Below are 21883 nucleotides of genomic sequence, written 5' to 3' on the forward strand. Positions count from 1 at the left end.
GCCCAGACATTTAATCTACGTAACTATCCTGTAGATTGACTCTGGTATCCGAAGAGTTTGTCCATTCTGATTCTACCTCTCAGAAGTCATCTACCAGTATCATTCCTCACTTTTTTTTTTCATTGCCAGGCCTTCTGAGCTGGGAGAATATCCCTATTTTAGATGATTATTTCTAGTCAGGAAAAGTCAAGAATTATGGTCTTCTCTCTTGATAGCACCTTCTGCCTGCCTTTTAGAGTTTTAATAAAAGAGAAGAGCAGCAGGTTTAGAATAGAAGGATGGATATTTTAGTGACTGGAGTTTATAGTTATTTCCATCTACTATGGAAGATACTATTTTTAAAAAATTAGAATTTCTTCCCATTAAACCTGTTTGGAATTATGAATATACTAAATAGCAGCAGACAGAACTCAACTGAAAGTTAAATAATAATCCACCTTCCCAAGTACGTTTCAAGAAAGGCAAGGATATTGGTAAACCTATTAATACGTCAATAGGTTAATAATCAATACATTAATAATCAATCATTAAAAACAGCTGCTAAAAAAGCTTCAGATAAATCAGTACCCATTTCTATTTTTAAAAAGACAAAACCTGTAACGGTTGTAAGTAGATGGATACTACCTTACTATAAGAAAGACAGGCTGTATCAAACCAAGGCTGGTATTGTTCTTTTTTTAAAATTTTTGGCCACACCCCGTGGCATGTGGGATCTTAGTTCCCTCACCAGGGATTGAACCCGTGCCCCCTGCATTGGCAGGCGGAGTCTTAACCGCTGGACTGCCAAGGAAGTCCCAAGGCTGGTACTATTCTTAATGTAAAAACCTTACATGTATTACCTTCCATCAAAAGCAGGCCTCAAACCACTGTAACTACCAAAAGTCTCTGAGAGTTATAGCTAATGCGGTAAAACATGTTCTAGGAATAAGAGATATAATAATGGTAAGGAAGGAACAAACGTATAATTCAGTAATGACTTTAAAACTAGAAAACCTAAGAGAAACAACTGAAAAATCATTATACTAAATTAAATAGTTTCAGTAGCTTGAGAAAAAAATTTTTTAATTTATATTTCTCTAAATCAACAATACACAAATACAAATATAATAGTGATCCCATTTACAACAGTGCTAAATACTGTATTTAAAAATAATGAGGAATTAATTAAATGCATGTGATACTTAAACAAGCAAAAACATTTGAGTGATTAAAAAAAAAGTCAAATACATAGAGAATCAGAACATGTTCTTAAAGTAGGTTTTATGTTTTAAAGGTACTAATTCTTCCAAAATTAATTTATAGTTTTAATGGAATATCAATAGGAAAAGCCAATGGGATTTCTTTTTGACAGCTGACAAAACTACTTTGAAGTTCAGCTAGTTTGACTTCTCTGTGTTATTCGGAAATTCAAGTTTGAGTCCACCTATCTCTGGGCACTCATTAGCTGGGATTAGCTAGGCTGGAGATAGAGTGTAAAGGTATATGAGAGGGGCAAACAACGTCAGAGAGAAAAAACCCTAATAGGCAATACTTCCACCCTTAACCCACACACCATCAGGAGCGTACTCCATCTATAAGCACACAGTATTTAACGAATGCTCCTAAAGCAAATTTATACACTGTTTTTTTTGTTTGTTTGTTTTTGCGGTACGCAGGCCTCTCTCTGTTGTGGCCTCTCCCGTTGTGGAGCACAGTCTCCGGACACGCGGGCTCAGTGGCCAAGGCTCACGGGCACAGCCGCTCCGCGGCATGTGGGATCTTCCCGGACCGGGGCACGAACCCGTGTCCCCTGCATCGGCAGGCGGACTCTCAACCACTGTGCCACCAGGGAAGCCCTATACACTCTTAATAGACATGAAGTTTAATCACATCCTGAATAAAGTTCAAGAATAATCCAAAAAATAACTTTAACATAAAATCTAAAAGTCCAACCACAGAGAATGTTTAAATAAACAATGGAACATACAGACATCAAGAATGAAGTATTAAAGAAATCTCAATGGCAAAGAAAATAAGACTAAGTGATTAAAAGGATATAACATGGTAGGTAAAGTAAAATATATGTGTGTGTATACAGAAAAAAAGGCCAGAAGACATGAAACAATAGAACGGTTATCATTAGGTCTTGGGATTTTTTTTAAACCAGTATTTTCCAAGTTTTAAAAATCAGAAAGAGATAGCCAGTTCATATGTAAGAAATATTTGAATCAAATATAAGAAAATCAAGAAGATACTATATTAGTTAGCTGCTGTTTCAACAAAAGTTGATGTATACCTGTTCATTGTCCCTTGTGTGCGTTCCTGCAGAAATCCTATCCATTATTTTTTCGTTTCCAGTTCTTAATGAGGTCTCAACAAGGTACTCCTTAACTTTGCTCTCCAAAACCACACCAGGACGCCAAAGTAATTGGTCTTCATTTTCATACACTGATAAAGAAAATCCCATCAACACATTAAAAGTAGTGAACACACTTTAAGATGTATACAAAACTGTTTTTCTTCTTCCTATACAAGTAACTAACTTTGAGGACACCAGTAATTTGATTGTCTGGCAAGCTGAGTCTTTCATTAGTAAAGGTTTAAAACAATTTTTTTTTTAACTTTATTAAGGTCCAAGTATTCCAGTCACTAGAGCAAGTAGCTTTTTTGGTGATTGGATTTACTAACAAGTTAGAAAGCTTTCTATGCCTAGTAGTCTAATATAAAACCTGGTAGTGGTGTCTTACATTCTTCTAATGAGGGGGTAAAAATAACCTGTGTAAATTCTTTAATAAACTTATTACAATTTTCTCTTAAACTCCCTAAATGGCTCTATGACAATGTCTACAGGTTAAAAATTGCAAACAAATTAAAACAAACAAAAATAAATAACAATCAAAATATCTGCCAATACTGAAATACCTAGGAAAGATATAGTTTTCCTTTACTGATTTCTTCCCAAAAGGTACATTTTTATTTTAAAAAGCAAAATAATAAAATAAAGTAAAAAGGAAGCAGACTAATTAAAAATGGAAAACAATGATAAACAGTAAGATAAGTAAACTTTCCACCTCTTAGAGAAGCTGATATTTAGTAAGCGAAATGACACTAAAACAAACTGTATATTTTATTAACGCTAACACTGTTGCCCACACTGAAGGTTTCTACTTCACACAATAAAGTCACACAAAAACAAAACAAAACAAAAAAAATAATAAAGTCACACAGATAGCCCAAGTATTTATCCCATTGCTTCCATCCTTCAATTGTAAAATAACTACTAAATATAGCGAATAAAAGTAATTTACTGAGAGCTCACTATGCAGCAGAGACGGTGGTAAGTGCTTTACATTCACAACTGTATAAGGCAGGCATTTCTATTCCCAATGAGCAGGAAAGTTAAAAATAAAGTGTGCCTGTGAAGCAATAAGACTGACTTTTGAGGTAAGTTTCTGGAACCAGTTTCATAAAGAAACTTTGGTCAAAACTGAAATAGGTAATATAGTTTGAGTTTATTCCCTCAAAAGATAGAGAAGGTATACGTTCCTTTCTGAAGGTGTAGAACTGAGAGAATATTACCTCCGCTATGTTTCATCTAAGGACCAGCAGTTGCTGAGCATGTACTTTTGCCCATGGCCAAATCTACGTGTTTCCCAAGTTTGGCTAGGAAGGTGTACCTGGATTTTTACTTCCCACCACCTCACCCCTCCATACTTTCAGAACCAGCTATAGTTGGAATCTACCAAAAATGTGAGGAAAACTGATTACACTTAAGTAGGGGTATATAACAAAAGCAACAGAATCTTTACATTCTACCGCCTTATCTTTCAGGGCTGGGGCAAGAGAATTTCTTCTAGCTTCTTTTTTCCTTAAGTGTTTCTTCCCAAGAGGATTATATTCCTAACGTTCTCATTATCTCAGGTGATAGGATGCTACCAACTTCCACTGCAGTGGGATGTAGGCCAAAGAGCTGTACTTTAAGAGCAGCTCCACTATTTTAACAGGCGCTTAACATACTGAGTAAGAAGCACCGTAAGGGGCCAGGGTTGGGGGGAAGGGGGCGGTAGTTCTCTGAGTCTCATGGTTAATTAATCTCATGATACATTACTCCTAAGTCAGGCCTAATTCTTCCCTGACTCCAAATCTATCTTTATACTCACAGGATGAGCATACAATCAGATATAAATAAACATATCGAGCGGTAATCTGGCTTACCAAATATTATCAAAATTAAAAGGCTTCCTTACCTTTCTCATTACCAGCATACTCTCCAAGATAAGGTGGAATCTCTGCTTGATATTGTAAACCAATCATTATTTCCTACAGGAAAATTTAGAAGTAAAGACAACTTATTACAAAAATAAATAGTGAAAAAAAAAAGTTCCAATTCATTAATCAGTTACTACAAACCTAAAGTTATCTCACAAAATTATCGTAAATTATTTCAGAAGTGTTTTTAAAAGCTACTTTAATCCAAATGGTCTACTAAATTATGATGGTAACTTAACATACCTTCCTCAAATCTTCAGGTGAGTTACCACTGTCTGTTTCAACATCTTCAACCTCTGATTCTTTATCTCCATCACACGTAGTATTTGCTTAAAAGAAGAAAGTTAAATTTTAAAAAAGGGTTTTGTTGCCTATTTTTGCAGCACCTGAAACAGTGCCTGATATTTTATATTTTACTTATGATAAAAATTTGTTGAATAAATGAGATCAGCACAAATATACTAAACCTCTTGTACTATTCTCACATTTTGAAACTAGTGAAAACAAGACACTGAAAACACGAAGAAAGTGCATAATATCCTTATAATTATCTGGTGTACGGTCATATAGTTTGGAGAGGCAAGAGGAAAACCACTACGGTCCCCTTAGAAAAAGAAGGTAAAGCACTAGATTACACTGATTACATTAATCCAGAGCGAGACATACACGAGCTGCACATTGAGTCCATAAAAATTATCTTTTTGCACACATATGTGTATGTGTATTGGAACTTGTTATCTGAACAGTTCTTCTACCATAAAAATACCTGAGAAATAAGCAAGATTGCATATAAGAAATTATTTCAGTTCAAAGACCTTTTAAATATTACTGATATACATTAAGGGATAACACCAAGAACTAAAAGAAAAGGATTAAATAAATCACTAAAAATAAAAAATACTTTTGGAGCAACCGATGGTAGTTTTCAAACTGACAGTAGTTTATCAGAGAGTAAGAGCCTTTTAACAGAAATCCAAAAAATGTCTATAAAATTTCATGGCTGAACTAAGATTGGTTGCCCTAGCAACAGATGAGTCTTGGGAAAGAAAACAGCCCTGCAAAACCAAGCAAATGCTTTCGTTTTTAAACAGCATATTAGTTTACACCTCCCCCAATAAAAAAAGGTTATAATCTTGTTCAGATTATAATAGTATTTTATTTCAATTAAGTAAAACACTCAGATATTCTGACATAACTACTGAATGTAACAAAATGTACTCAAGCTACAGTATCAGTGCTACTACTAATCAGTAATGATTGGATTTCTTACATCGTAAAGGCCTAGGGAAGAAATCGGAAGTTTCATGGGAAGTCACAGATGGTGTCAGATCATCTGCAGAAGACTGAGTTTCCTCATCATCACCTGACAATAGGTCTTTTGCTATTTCCTCCTATAAGAACAGGAATGCAATGCTAGGGTTAGAAATGATTACATCCCATCAATTTTGAAAAAAAAAGTCTTTATAACATTATTCATAAACATTATGGTATTATAATACAATTAAGAACTAACTGAAGTCTCAGTTTTGAGAAAAGTAAATTTGAAATTCTCCTATAATTTACTTCACATAATTAGTTAATAGCATTTACTAATTATATATAATATTAATGCTATACTATTATACATTTATGATATAACAATTTGCTTAATTTGTGGGTATGTAAAGAACTTATCTGAAGCGGTAGACTAATTTTTAGTGAATTTACAACAAAAATAATCTTACTTATAAGTGGTTAAAAATTAAACTCACTTTCTGCCAACTTAAATAACTAAAAGAAAACAAAAAAGTCTCCAAACTCCACTCTTCTGATAATTTTTTAGAAGTCCAACTAATGCACCACTCCGACCAGTGATATAATTTTAAAAGAAACAGTTCAGAATTAATTTTTATGTAAGTATATAGTCATCCTTGTGCCTGGTACATAGTAGGCACTCAATATTTGCTGAATGACTATGGTCATTAAGGTTTTTGGTACATTAATATCACATTTAATTGAAAAGTGGGAACAACATAACTCACAGGAAGATGTGGAGTCCTCTCCCTGCCTGAGACCTGAAAGATGAGGAAAGTTTCCCAGGGATCTGTTAGCAGAGACCATGACTGAATTCTCCTGGGCAGGGACTAGGCCTCCCCTACAACCAGCCTATGTTAAAGACGTATCACTGAGGCCTTGGCTGCTATGGTCTCTGTCACTCCCAGAGCCCAATAAAACAGAACTTCTCTCCAACCACTCCATGCCTAAGCCAGATTGGTTTGAAAACTTCTGGGGGATTCATTAATCAATGCATTCAAGTGTCCACAGGATCAAAAGAAGTTAGGGCAAAATCTAAGTTTAGATACAGTATGTCTACACAGGAAAGATAAAAAGTTATGGAAGAATACTCAAATATGCAAAGTATTATGAAGCTATTACTACTTTTAAAGTAGTGAGATCAAAGCCAAACAATATTCAAATCAGTCACCAAAATGATAAGAGCAATGCAGCCATAAGAAGTTTACAATTCAGAATTATGAAATGCTTTAAATTAAACTAATAAAAACAGTCAATGGTAACAGATCTGGAATTTTTTCTACACGCTTGTACTTACTTTGTCTAGTGTCATATCTGGTAGTTCATCTGCAAGTTCACTTGGGGAGCTATTTGCACTGGAATTTGCAACTGCTGGAATTGTAGGTTCATAGCCATAGAATGCCAATAAATCTTCTAGAGGCATGTTTCCTTCCTATTCAAGCCAGAACACAAACATGAACTCAGCAGATGCCACAATGCTGAACCTCAGATAAACCTTGATGCCATTAATGTTCATAAAGCACATTATCAAAACAGCAGGACCAAATCAAAACCAAGTTTTAGTTTTGCTTTTTGTAACTGTATCCAGAAAACAGGATCAATATATAATTAATAAACAAAAGTCTAACAATTAACATCTTAATTTTCATTTTCCAGCATCATTTTAGTTTTTAAAAACTTCCTCAAATATTTGCCTTCATGCAGACTTTTTTTCGCTTTTATATTACTATAACGATTCGCCTTGAAAACATTTCCGATTAATCAATCAATAACTTCACATAATTTTTAGCTTGTTTCCTTGCAATTAACAGTTGACCACTTGGTTTATTCTTCATGTTATTTAGAAGATATCTAATGAGAAAACCTTTGCTGAACACTTACTAACACTATTATGTTTATATATTAATGTTCAAGACACAGCTATCCTTTGATATTCCTACTACTGTATCTATATTCTGTACCAGTTGTTTTTTTCCCACAACTGTCTGATGAAGTTTGCATTACCACCATCTTACAGATGAGAAAATTGAGGCTTAGTTCTGGGTTCAAATCCCAGGCCCCCAAGTTCTCTTACTGGCAGTGCTGCTTTGATAAAATTACAGACTCTGGCTGCAGGGCTACCTGTGTTATGAATACTTATGCCATGCCACATAGTGGCACCCAGGCATTGTTTTTTCCCTCCACTAATCTGAAAATAAGTGCTATATTTCCTTTTTTAAAGTAGTTTAATTCAACCACTAAAATGCATAGAACTGTTTATAATTATCATTTAAATGACTTCAAAAACCATATATTCATGAACTAGTTAATTTCTTAAATATTTTAAAGACGCTTATGTCCATCTATTAAGAGATTCACTTTTAAAACTAGCTTACGGTTTAATTTTCCCTTTAAAAAAAAAAATCTAAGTCATGAAGCACACAGCATGAAAGCAGAGTATGCAACACATGCCTACAGTTGATCACAAAGTGAGCTGAGGAGAGCCAGTGATGTCTCCCAGAGAGCCAGCTGGCTGCCCACCAGGGCCCACAAGGGACACAGGTTCTGGGGGTCCCTAAGAATTGGCCTTCACCTTTGCAGTATAGAACTTACATTTTTCACTATGCCTGAATGAAACAGATTCATGTTACGAGATGAGAATAAGGTACATGACAGAATGCTAATTTGTGAACCTGCAGTAGCAGACATGCACCCTTCCAATGACCATGCCACTCAGGAAACCTTTTCAGCTTGGAAGTGGAATCAGTAAAAAGCTGCTTTGGGAGCATGGACAAATTCAGCACAAATTAAGTTGGATGGTCAGGATGGACAGAAAGTCACCCATGCCACGGGAAAACCTCATGAAGTATTCTTCTCGCAAATGAAAGAACCCCTCGAAGGTGCCAGAACCACATTGAGAGTTTCTCCAGTCCTGCTCCTTGCAGAGTCCATGCAGCCCATTCCCTCTGGTTCACACTAGTTGTAAGAGGAGACTGGTTACAGCCTTTGCCAACCACCTGTTAGCAATATTTCTCCAAAACTTTACAGTTTCAGATTCCCTCCATGAACTGGGGAGATGGCAACTTTCACTCATCATGCACTGACAGTCCACCTTCCCATCAACACAGCATTTACTGAGCTCTAGGTACCATGTGAAGGACTACTGGCTATGGGTAAAGAAATACAATTTCCAAAAAAAAAAAAGAAATCCCTGCTCTCAAGAAATTCAGTCTTGGTGGAAGGAACTGACAAGTTAACAATTGTAAAACACGGTGATAGCTGCTTTAATCAGTTCTGGAATTGGTGCTATGAAATGGTAGGTACAGAGAAGGGAAGACCTACACTCCAGGAATAATAGTATATGGTAGGGAAGTATCACACAGAGGACAAAGACTGAGCTAAGTCTTGAAAGATGAAGAGGCTTTTAACAGATAGGGTTGTGTGCTAGGGACTTGTGGTTCATCGTCAGAAACACTGACTGAGCAGTGACTGTGCCAGGAGCCCACTGTGCCAGGTGCTGGTATGAAACACAGGTCTTGCCCTTCTACAGTTTACAGACTAGGGGGATACCAACAATACTCAAATATGGAACTGCCAATTAAGATGAGTGCAAAAGAAATCAACAGGGTCCTGAGATACAGAATTATGTGGAGGGCCTACTGTCATAGGGTTACAGAGTCAGACAGTGAATGACTTCAGCTGAGGCCCAAAGTCTGAGAAGTGACCAATCCTGTGAGGAGCATTCCAGACAAAGGAAACAACACACTTGAGGCCTGAATATGGTTTTCCACTAAGCCAATGGCCAGAGCACAGAGAGTAGAATGAAGAATGGCTCAAGAGGAGATTAGAAAGACGAGCAGAGGCAGATCACAAAAGGCCTCATGGGAAAGGAACTTGGACTTCATACTCCCAGGGCAACGGGAAGCCATTGGAGAATTATAAAACTGGAGTGACATGACTTTATTCTTAAATCCTGGGCAGTTGTATGAAGAAAAGTTTGGGGAGATGAAGAGGGAAGAGAAAAGCAGGGAGACCACTTAGGAGTTGCATGCTGGGTTAGGGTAGTGATACAGACATGGAGAGAAGTGAATAGATGAGATGTATTCTGAGGTGTAATCAAATGGGCTACTGGAGTAAAAGGGAGAAAGACAGACAACTCCCCAGATTTCTATCTGAGCAACTGCCTATCGTGGTAACTTTTACTGAGGTAGAAAAGACTAAAGGAAGGAAAGGTTTATGAAGGAAAAAAACTAAGAGCTCTGCAGAGGGACTTCCCTGGTGGTGCAGCGATTAAGAATCCGCCTGCCAATGCAGGGGACACGGGTTCAAGCACTGGTCCAGAAAGATCCCACATGCCGCGGAGCAACTAAGTCCGTGTGCCACAACTACTGAGCCTGCGCTCTAGAGCCCGCGAGCCACAACTACTGAAGCCCGCGCGCCTAGAGACCGTGCTCCGCAACAAGAGAAGCCACTGCAATGAGAAGCCCGCGCACCGCAACGAAGAGTAGCCCCACTCACCGCAACTAGAGAAAGCCTGTGTGCAGCAACGAAGACCCAACACAGCCAAAAATAAAAAATAATAATAAAAAAAACAAAATGTTTGAGAGGAGAAGAATACAGTGAATTTCATGATTTAAAAAAAAAGAGTTCTGCAGAGGACACAAAGTTAAGTTTGAGAGGACTATGAAACATCCAAGTGGAAAAGTCAAGTTGGCTAAGAGCCTGGAGCTCAGAGGATCAGGCTGGGCTAAAGATATAAATCTGGCATTCATTAGCATCTAGATGATATTTAAAGCCACAGGAGTAGATGAGCTCACTCAGGGAGAGAGTAAAGAGAAGGCGATCTATGCTTTATTAGAAGAATTTTCAGATATATTACCCTATAGGCAATGGGACACGTCTGGAAAATTTTAGATATGATTTGCATTTTGAAAAAGACATCCTAGGGGGAGTAGAAGAATAAGAGCCTGAACTAAGAAGGGAATTAAAGAATCTATTTCTTGACTTACGTGATAGAGGGAATGTAGGTAACACAGGAGTCTAAGTGGATTGCCCATTTCTGACCTGAGAAGGTTAAATAGCTACAGCATCATTATAAGACCAAAACAAAAGACAAATAAACTTAAGGGTAGAGGGTGGGACAGTAGATGATTTAAGGTGAAAGTCGAAGCAGTGGGCTTGAATGAGTTATCCAGAAGAGGAATACAGAGTGAGAAGACAAAAGCTAGAACCCTGGGGAATACCATCAATTAAAATGAGGGTAAAGAAAGAAAAGTCCATAAATACTACAGAGGGAAACACCAGAGGGTAGAAGTAGAACTAGGGGAAAATGCAGGATTATGTAAGTTAAGAAAGAAGCAAGGGTGGAGAAACCACGGATGGTCACTTGGGTCAAATATCAAAGAGAGATCAAGCAAGATAAAGCAGACATGAATTCTTTGTATCTGTCAATCAAGAATTATTGGTGACCTTACAACCTGTTGGGAGAAGCAAAGCTGAGGACTGAATGGGAGGGCAGAAAGTACATACACTATAAAAAGAGAATGTTGAAGGGCAACACAGGGTCAAAACAGAATTTCCAAATGTGGGAAATATATGAGTAGGAGGCCATACTGAAATAAAAAAAATAAGTAGAAGAATAAACTGAGGGCTAAAGGGGTGGAATCTAGGGACTAGCCTGGGATGTGGAAGATACTTTTGGGACCGGAGAGAAGGAAGGAAGAATTAGCATAAAAGTTAAGTTTGCATGTGTGGGGCAAACAGGAGGTTCTGGGTAGTCATTCACGAAAATCCTACTTTCTCTACAAACACACAAGCATGATCATCTGTTGAGGGAGAAGGTGACCTTCTTCGTGGAAACCTCCTTAATACAGTCAAAGGATGACACTGTAATGACCCCTAGAAGGGGCTGGTGCTAAAACACAGAAATTATCTGTACTAAAACTTTAAAGCAAAACTGGAGAAGATTAATCCAGTCTCTGAAGCACTTTACAAATGAGCTTTCTGTTAGAGTCTATTAATAAAGCACTTAGTCCTTTGAAGCATAGAAGAAATGTTTTCAAAATTGAATTAGCAAATCTCAAAGTCTCTGAGGATCTGTGGTGGCTAGATCAGCTTAGAAGTTTGATCTAGCACCTTATCCCAGGGATGAGGATTTTTCTCTTCTACAATATTTCTCAGGCATTTTGTTGAACCTATTTAAATTTCAAGGGACACATCTGAGTCCAGTCACACTTATAAATGAACTGTTTTGTAAGTCAAAGGATTTGTAACAGGAAGAGCACAATATTTAGAGGCAGAGGACTCACTAATTGCTAACTACTACTGTGGGCAAATCACCTAACCTCTCTCACCTCTATTTCCTCATCTGTAAATAGAAAAACACATTATTTCATTAATCCTATGATGCATAACCTCACATATCAGAAATCAGGATGCACCTCATCACCACTGCACAAATTTCTCATAGTAATGTCCCTCCCTGCTCCCATCTATGCTACTTCTAAATCTACGGTACATCTTACAATCAACAAGGCCTCTGAGCCAAGGAAATAATGCTAATACTTGTCTGACACACCTGATGGTGTTGCTGAATGGGTCAAATGACGTTGTCTAAGTGAGGTACAAATTAATTTTCACATAACACCAGTCTGGTACCTTATAATACTGGATGCAAAACCACATACATATAACTTTTTTAAATGCTTTTTCATTTCACAATGCGTATCAGAGGAGAAATCTATATATTAATAAAGGCAGAAATGTAAATTACTTTTTTAAAACTTATAGGTCTAAATCTAGGATTATTAAATTAAAACCTCTCAGGAAACAGTAACGTGAAGAAATTAAAATGTAGAACGATATAACATAAACCTTATTTTAGTATGGTTAATAACTAAAATCTTGTCACATAATCTATTCTCTATATTTACCAAAGTGCTACTGTAAGAAAACTGATTTTGTACCGCTCTTATTTTCCATAACATACAATGTACTAAAAATTTGTAAGCACCAAAATAAAGGCCATATGTATAGACTACCAAATTTATTTACTATGAGCATAACAACTTGTAGTTTTTTAAAACATTAACACCAAGGCTCTAAGACTGTTACCATGTACCAACACCTAAATCACTGTTCCAATAAGATTAATACAGTATTTTAAATCGTATAGAAATAATTTCAAACTTCTTCTAAAAATAAAATGATCCTTACTCTTTATATTTGTGTCTCTATCTACTGTTCCTTTTCTTTGTTTTCATGTTTCATTAAACATCAATGAAGAACAGAGACCACATCTACACAGTTATGCTTTACTGCAGATAAGAATCACAGTTCAGATGAAGTGAGCAGTCAGTCACTCTTAGAAACAGCTCCTCTTGTCCCTTGCTCAATGAGAGAAGGATTAGCCTTCTGAGCAAGGACATAGCTCTTAGGTCTTCACTAGAATTTGTTTAAAAATCACCTGGATTTTTCTGTCGCAATTTCCAAGAATGCGACAAAATGCCAAGAAGCAAAACTGCCTAAGTACAGAGAAGTTGAAACATTTAAAGGCCTGTAATTTTTCAGAATCTACAAATTCAGTGACAGGTATCATTACAAAGATTTAATTACTGGAGTTTACTAAACAAAATGAAAATCACAGGAATAGAAACTAGGTATTTCTGTGAACAGCTAAGTGAGTAACTCTTTGCTGTTGATTATTTCTCTATATCTTCCCTAATTTTCTTTTAAAACTCACCACACAGATTAAAGCAGCTATTACTATAATCTCTGGAAGAATAAAACCTACAAATCTGGAAAACAAAATTTTACCAGCCCATAAAAATCTCTACCAGATTACCCATACTCAAGTAGTAACTACATTAACACATTAAATGAAATTTTAAATTCTTACTAGTTTACTGACAAAACATCTATATGTGTGGTTAAAGCACAGTCTAGCACATTTATATTATTTTCTTATGTCATGCTGTAAATAGACTGCTGTCTCCCTATCTTTAACAGCAAACACATAATTAAGGAAGGTGCATTATGAGACCACCTGGGACTTTTGACCAAGCCCACAGCAGTGTCCTGACATAAAAAACTACAGGAGAGAAGTAAGTATTCTAAGAAGCCTTCCATGAACTTCCACATGAGGCTAAACACATTTTACTAGACATAAATCCTTTCTCCCATAGCTCTCACTGCTTACTGCTTTCATAGTTCTTAGCAGAGGACATCAAAAAAATCTTTGCTCTCATTTGTCACCCCACACTAGACCATAAGCTCCCAGAGATCAGAAACATTGTCAAATTGCTCATTTTTGCCATCCCAGGACCCACCACAAGTCCTTGGCTTAGTGATAATGCTAGCTGGATTATAATTCTCAATTTTTCTAGGCTACCTACTCATAAGAGGTAGAAACGAATTCCCTGAATAAAGTCAAGGCAGAGCTTGAGACTCTTGGGTATCTTTTCTCATCAACAGGCAACAACTTACCATCACCCCTGAAAGAAGTGATAGGTAAGACTTTTCTTCTTGATTATTTCCTAACAATTTTATCTCTATATTCCCAAATCTATTTGGCTTTTATAGGAGATATATGTATATTTTTTTAATGATTAAATCTAACTGCAACCATGTTGGATTAATCTGCCAAAGGAATAAACATGTTTAGAAGATTTCAGGTCTACAGGAGCAAGCCTGGGGTCTAGGCCCTGAAGACTCTGCTTCTGTTTCCCTGTGTGTTAAGATGAAAGAAGAAATGCAATAATAGCACAGCCCTGCCTCACAAAGACAGCAGAAGAGATTACCTACGAATGTGCTTTGTCTTCTTCAAGAAAAAGAAGTATGAAAACTCAGTATTATTCCTGAAAACTTTTGTTATTCTGGGCTGATTAGAAATTTGCAAATAAGGTTAATTTACAGATAAGTATAATCTTTTCAAGGAACCCCTCTCTCTGTAGTTCCTGGTATAAATATATGTTTAAAATCCAGTTCATTTGAATTTATACTGATCTGGGGTTTTAAAAGTTATAAACTACATTTACCTTCCCGACTTTCTAAAAGATGACTGGGTGGGAAGGAAACAGGATATTACTAATTCACATTTAAAAACAGAGTAAAACTTTTTCTCTCTCAATTTCCTTATAGTAATCTATCAGATTTTAAGTTTCTTGAAGGAGAACTTCTCCCTGTATCTACTGCAGTGCTTAGTTAAACTCAAGTTTGCCCCTCAGTAAAATAGTGTGATATAATGCAAAGAGGCTGGGCTAGGATTCAGAACTAAGTTTCCTACAGTTCTCTATATCTCAATATTCTCATCTGTAAATGTACCTAGTTCATTGTCCTGGTATAAACTTAAAAACAGGTTAACAAACATAAAATAATTTTTAAAAGTTATACGAAAATGTACTTACTAGGCTATCCTTCAAAATAACAAGAAAATCAGTAACTTTCTGTACAAGTTAGGTCAAAAGGAAATACGCTGATACTATTTTTTTAATTGAAGTATAGTTGACTTACAATGTTGTGTTAGTTTCAGGTGTACAGCCAAGTGATTCAGCTATTTATATATACACGTGTGTGTATATATCTTCTTATAAATATGTGTGTATATATATATATTCTTCTTCAGATTCTTTTCCATTATACACTATTACAAGATACAGTTCCCTGTGCTATACAGTAGATTCTTTGATACTATTTTTATTTCAGGTAGGTTATAAATAATTTATAATAGAATGTCAAAATCTTTACTATAAGTTTGTATTAAAATACTAAAGTAAAATCCTTTACCTTTTCTAAGTCTTCAATTTCAGAACTGAAGTTTTTACCCTCATCCATCATTTCCTCTTCTTCAAGAGTTCTTTCATCATCATAGTCATGGACCAACATCTCAGCAGTGGGGTCAAAATCATGATCCTCAGACGACAAAGACCCAACTGGAAGGAAACAAACTGAATCACTTTACAGGTTCCCAAGGCTATTTACAAAAGAAAATAACTTGTGTTCTACTGCCAGTTCCTTAATACACTTGTCTAAAAGCAGTAGAAAAATGTGAGAAGGATTATGAAAGGAAGACTTCACAAGAGTCTTACATAGTGAGGCTAAAAACTTCAGTAGAAGGGAATATTAACTTTACTCAAATTCTAACCCTCAAATAAAGGTTCAAATCACAACAGAAATGTGGTTTTTAGAACAAATACAAATTTCTGTGAAGCAGCTATACAGCAATTCAGTCTTCAAAAGCACTACCTCACTTTTCACGTCTATAACAGTATTTCAAGCTCCCCAGCATTAAACCATAAAAGCATGCTTTTCTTTGGACTACTAATAAAGTTCTTAAGGTTATGTGAAGGGAATACAGAATATCATATCTAAGAGCTTTGGAAGATGTATCCCATTGCAAGTTGTTTTAGTCAATTCCAACTTGTTTATAAGATGGTAATGCTTGGGAATTCCCTGATGGTCCAGTGGTTAGGACTGTGCACTTCCACCACAGGGGGGATGGGTTCGATCCCTGGTTGGTAACTAAGATCCTGCAAGCCACGTGGTGTGGCCAAAAAAAAAAAAAAAAAGATGGTAATGCTTTTTAATGGCAAATCTGAAGTCAACAGGATACCCTGAAAACCAAGTGGAGAAATGAATACTATCCATAATCCCGAGAAAATAAAGTCAAATTTATGAAAAACAGGATTTTCTCCATTTGTTTTACTCTACTATGTAATTTAATTAGATCACTCTCAGAGCAGGCAAGGAAAGAAGTATTAGAATCTTGGAGTGGAGAAAGGGAGAAGTGGAAGGAAGCATATTCAACACAAAAAGCTTGATGTGTTTTTAGTCAAGCTATTTAATATTTTAAACATTTAAGGACATTAAGATCATTACCAAAACACTGAACTAGACCAAAGATTTTTCACTATGGAAAAAAACACAGACAATTCAATGTTTTTGATTCTGAGTTCAGAGAACTCTAATCATTAGCCCTAAAAATAGTAAAATTCCTATGGGACTCTATTCTTTAGGAGGTTTACATTATAATGTTATTTTTTGAATGCTGAAAGATATTAACCTGCTCATTTTAAAAGCCTGTTGAAGTATAGGTAGTTTAAGTTAATTTTAGAGAAAGATGAATATTTGTTAAATAGCTGAAAAGCAGAACATCAACCATTACAAATTTTCTTTGAGGAATTCCAGGAAACTTTTGGGGTATGCCAAAGTGTAAGGTATGAAGTAGATGGTAACTTTTCTACCTCCTTGAAAGCAGAGCTCTACCCTCTTTCTAATCCACGTATCACTTGGCACACTTTAAGGCTTCCCCTGAAAGAGGAAAGTATTCATTCAATAACAGCCAGAAACAGAAGGGACTGAGGGTCTACTCTTGGCTTTGTCCCTGGCTTTCTGGGACCTGAGGCAAGTCATTTAAACCGTCGGGGCCTGGGTCCAGTTTTTCATTTATAAAATTCATAGGGTTGGTTTAATGACCTCTAGTCTCTTCTGGTTCTAAAATGTTCTTAAAAATTGGCTAATTGATTATAAACAAGTTATAAGTTTGTTTAAACACCAAAACCACACTTTTTGCTTTTTATTTAGATTGCAACTTCTTAAAAGCATACAGTGATACAAAATGGAAAAATTCCATTATCATCCAGATGTTTGGCATCATGTACATAAATATTCTTTCCCTGAAATCAGCTATAACAAAGAAATGTTTGTCTCAAAGTTAGAGAAACTTAAAACAATTTTTAAATGTAAAGACATAGCTATTTTCAAAATAGCCACAAATTTATTCTACTTGGTGTTAATTATTTTATAATACCTTAAATGATAATCAAGTGAGACATTAAAGGTTGACTAAAGACACGAAGTAATATGCAAGAAAATGGACTCTAAGGCAACATGTGGTAACAGAAGACTTGGGAGCCCATCCAGACTCTATTAACTAGGTAACTCTCGGTAGAGTTATTTAGAAGTCTCCTCAAGTGTAAAATAAGGGAGTTGAACTAGTTCAGAAGCACTTTTCCTGGAGACTATGAGAGGGAAAAGAGGCAGCCAAAAGGGGGCTGGAAAGAGAATAAGAAACTGAAACAAAGCTGTCCTTAACATTTCAGCACATGAGGTAAGGTCTCTGCCATAGATGGGTTTCAGGGGTTCCACAAATCCCAAGTTATATGCAATTATCCATTATGTGCAGACAGAGTCCCTTGCTTTCATCAGATCCTGACAGGGGTTTCTAACACCAAAATGGTTAAGAAACACTGTCCTAGATGATCTAATGTTGTCTCACCTCAAAAATTCTGTATTACCACTTTTCTTTGCCAAACTCAGAAAGTATGTGTTTCTTTTAATTAGGACAGCTTTACGTAACTCTCAATTTTGCATTTAATACAATCCACAGACACTTCTCAATTATGAAAAATGTATGAGACAAAACAAGGGGAGATGGAGAGTCAGGATTAATGATCAATATAAACACCCCCAAAGTTCTGACAAATTAAAGAAACAATTTCTCAAAAAAATTAAAATCTAAATTAAACTGCTAAAGTTAGTGGAAAGTTTGGGAAAGATTTGGGATTAACCGTTTCAGGCTTCAAGAAAAAAACACGATATGTGAGAATTAAAGATCTATTACTTAAAAAGAACGTTTGTCAATTAGCAGCTCTGTAACAAAAGTATTTTTTCAACATGCCAGATAAAAGTGAGAAAAGAGTGTAACTAACTGTTCCTTCCTCCAGCAGCTTAATTACCAAAATGAACACTGAAACCTCTTAAAAACAAATGATGAAAACTCGCAAGACAAATTTCTGTTGGAAAAATTGAGCAATAGATCTTTGGGTCCCCATCACCCTTTGGGACCCACTGAAAAGTAAGAAAAGGGGACAAACCTGGGCTCGAACTTCCAAAAGAAGCCTAGGAGAGAAAAGAAAACGTGCGGTTAGATCGCGCGGCCAGGGAAAGAGGCAGCGCCGGCAACAGGGCGCAGAGGAGGCGGAGCCCAGCGCTCCTCCGCAGCTGCCAAAAGTGCAAGACGTAGCTTCGCTCCAATCGCTCCCGGCCCCTTTCGGGCCCCTCTTGGCTGCCTCGCCTTCCTCCCCGAGTCCGTAGTGTACAAACTCGCACACCGGGGACGAAGCCCGGTGTCTAACTGGCAACTCCAAGACTCCGCTTGGAGCTCAGCAAGTTATAAAGTAGAGAAGCACAACCCAGAGCAGTCGGCTCACAGCATCGGTCCCCCATACCCCGGCATCTCAGGAGTCCCCAAAATCCCACCTGGCTCTCCACGGCCCCAAACAACAACTCGCAACCTAACACCCTTTCCTGGAAGGGACTCACCCTGCGCATCCAGTCCACCTCCTGGGGCCCGGTAGCCCCAATTCCTGGGCTGTCCTCTGCCCCCGAGCGTAGCCAGCTCTCAACCGGACACTCGCCCCCAAACCAAAGCTCAAGCCCCCCCATACTCTCTCCGGCGTCCGGAGACGCGGATCCGCAGTCCCAGAAATGCTGGTTCCTTCCAGGGTGTTCAGTCGCTCCCCGGGCCCGCCAGCGAGCCCCTCGCCCTAGCGTGCTCCAGCCGAGGGTCTTCTGCTGCGCCACCCCCTCCCCCCAAGCTCACTAGTCCCGGGGGACACAGCCAGGGCAGCTCCGCTCGCCCTGCCTCCCCCCTTAAGCTCGGAGGAAAGTGGGGCTACCGAGAGTCCGTGGAGAGAGCGTCGAGGGTCTTGGTCCTCCCCGTTTACCCACAGGAGCTCCCGCACCTCCCGGGCTGCGGGGCGGGGAGTCCCGCTCGGCTCTCGCGAAGCCCAGCGGCCGCGCATCCCGCTCGCCTCCGAGCCCGGAGCAAAGTGGAGCGTGAGGTTCCTTCGCACCGCAGCCTGGACCCAATGGGCCGGGGGCACAGAACACTCCTCCAGCAGGGCAGTGGCGCAGCCCGCTCCCCGCTTTGCAATCCGGCCGCGGAGGGGGGGGATCGGCCGGTTTCCACCCACCCCGGCCCCAGGAGGCGGCGCGGAGGCTCCGCCGGCCCGCGTCAGCTGCCCGGGGGCACGGCACGGCGGCGTCCGCGGGCCGGGGTTCGCTGCCGCCGGCCGCCGCCTCCCGTCCGGCCCCGTCGCCCGGCCGGGTCGGGGCAGGAGCCGCCGCGGCCTAGTCCCGGAGGGAGACAGCTCCCGCGCCCGCTCCCGCCCCCCGGCCGGCCCCGCCGCCGCCCGTCGCCGCCCCGCGGCCCCGCGCCGCCACGCCGCCCCCCGTAGGGCCGCGGGAAGGGCCCCGGATCCCCCAAGCCAGCTCGGGGACCGCGGGAGGCCCCCGGGCACCCGCTCCAGCCCGGCCGCTCCTGCCCGGTTTCCCTGCTCACCTCCGCCATATTGGTACCTTTAGGGCGAACGAGCAGCGCCGAGCCCAGTCCCCGGATGGGGAGCCTGAGCCAATAGCAGCCGCCGCCGCCGCCGCCGCCGCCGCGGTCCGCCCGGCACCCGCCCGGCGGCGGAGGCGGCTCGGCCCCTTATAGGGCAGGGCGGCCCGCGACACCCCCGGCCCGCTCGCAAGCCCACCCCATCCGGCGCCCCTCGCCGCGCCCCCCGCCCGCTGCGGGCGCCTCGACCCGCACCCGCTCACCCGCCCTTCGCCTCTCGGCTGGAGTAAAGTTCCTGCCGAATTGGAGGCAGACGGGGGACGGATGGAAACATCGGCGCAGGACAGACCCATGTCCACCCAGTCGAGGCCCAAGAACCGGCCCGGGCGGCTGCGGACCGACCGACAGACGCTCCGGTCCGGGAGGGCGCTGGGGAGAGGGGCAAGAGACTTGGAGGGACAACTCGACAGACTTCTCTAAGTAAGAAGAGAGGAGGTGGTGGATGGCCGAGAGGAAGCCCCGAGAAATGGAAGAAGTGGCTGATGGACTGCAGTGTCAGTCCAGAATGAGAGGACAGCGACCAGGCATTTTGCGGTTTCCCCTAAGAGACCTGCAGGAATGGGGGATGCAGATCAGCGTACACTGGCCCATGGAGTAGACGGTGGAAGTGGTCATTTGCCAAACAGGCTTTGGAAGATAGTGACAGTACGGAAGAAAAGGCAAAAGATCAACAGGGCAAAGAAGTGATAGTGAATAGAGTTGCACGACTCAAAGAAGATGCTTGTAAAATACAAACTCTGCACGTTCGGGAAAAAAAGTTAGAACAGTACTAGAGGTTGTTAATTGCCAAACAGGGTGGTAAGGGAATAGGGTTGATCCCAAATAGGGATGACCCAGAGGTACACACTTGATAGACCTATGGAAGAGCAGGAATACTCAAGGGCCTGAAACTGACCCACCTCCCACCTCCCTCCCAAAAGGTCAAACATTTGCTTAGGGTCAAATGGGAAAGTAGACCTGTGGGCAAGTGGATGGGTTGAGGATAGAGGACAAGGTTTAAGAGGTGTAACTTCTCCCAGGCATGTCTTATGGCCGTTTGGTCTTCATTGGGAGACCTAAGTCTAACTCCTGGCAGTTCAAGTTTCACACTGAACAACTCTGAGCAAAGTACACAAAAATATTCACCAACAACTCGTTGGTAGCCCACAGAGGTAAATCCTGCAAGAAGTTCGAGTCCGTATTCCTAGGTTCCTTGGCACACAGGTGTCTTGAGGCAGGAGGCCAGAAATAATATGTATAGAAAACAAAGTAAAAAGAAAAAGTGGAAAAGAGAAGTCGACTGTAAGGTCCTGGATAAGTGAGATGCAAACACAATTAGAAAAGTATAGCAGGGCCCTATAGAAACTTGGAGAAGAGTGTAATCTCAGACACCAGAGCTCTTCTATCAACTATTGCTAAAACACGTAATATTAAATAATAGAATTGAGGTTATTTGCCGTAATCTCACAAATTGAGAGACTTTTTAGAAGCTTAAACTTTCCATTCTTTTAGTCCAAACATGAAAGGTCTGGATTTTAATCTGGGGTTGCCTTCGATTCTCCCCTCCAATGGTGGAGACTGGATTATGGATAGGAGGGGAGATGATTACTTTCAACCTTTTTAAGCAAGGCATCTCAAAATTAAAGTTATTCCACTGGTGAACGTTATTTATTTATGGAAATTTTAGGAGAAAAGTCACCTCAACCATTTCAAAACATCATAAAGACATGGAAAATTACACTTTCCCTGCTGTGAAAGATATCTTTCGACATTTTGTCCAGTCAAATAACTCAAAAACAGCTGAACTTTGAAACCAGAGGGCTTGGCACACATTGTATGTACTGTCCTCAATGAGGCGTTTAGAGTTTTCAAAGTAAAAAATGGCTTGAAATTAAGTGATTAACTTTAGAAAAGTGGTAGTGAACACATCCCATGGACAGAGCCATTAAACAATGCCCTGAGCTGGACCACAGGCCACGCCACCAC

The 21883-nt window shown here is 39.7% G+C and overlaps 1 protein-coding gene across 4 annotated transcripts in view; it reads right to left on the reverse strand.

Annotated features, from left to right (window-relative positions):
• MIER3 (MIER family member 3) overlaps nucleotides 1–19897 on the reverse strand; it is a 30186-nt gene extending 10289 nt beyond the window's left edge. For 2 of the 4 annotated variants that reach the window (XM_065873979.1, XM_065873978.1), the window contains exons 1-7: nucleotides 18393–18420; nucleotides 15304–15449; nucleotides 6839–6973; nucleotides 5519–5639; nucleotides 4492–4577; nucleotides 4227–4299; nucleotides 2276–2427 (exon numbers count right to left, since the gene is read on the reverse strand). In XM_065873979.1, coding sequence (XP_065730051.1) covers nucleotides 2276–2427; nucleotides 4227–4299; nucleotides 4492–4577; nucleotides 5519–5639; nucleotides 6839–6973; nucleotides 15304–15402 — 666 coding nt within the window. In that variant the 5' untranslated portion in view covers nucleotides 15403–15449; nucleotides 18393–18420. Of the gene's footprint in view, nucleotides 1–2275; nucleotides 2428–4226; nucleotides 4300–4491; nucleotides 4578–5518; nucleotides 5640–6838; nucleotides 6974–15303; nucleotides 15465–18392; nucleotides 18421–19861 lie in introns of those variants that run through there. The other 2 variants (XM_065873975.1, XM_065873976.1) reach the window with 2 other exon arrangements.
• Between the last annotated feature and the right edge of the window lie 1986 nt (nucleotides 19898–21883).

The sequence above is a fragment of the Phocoena phocoena genome, chromosome 3 (genome assembly GCF_963924675.1).
Source record: "Phocoena phocoena chromosome 3, mPhoPho1.1, whole genome shotgun sequence".
Classification (NCBI taxonomy): domain Eukaryota; kingdom Metazoa; phylum Chordata; class Mammalia; order Artiodactyla; family Phocoenidae; genus Phocoena; species Phocoena phocoena.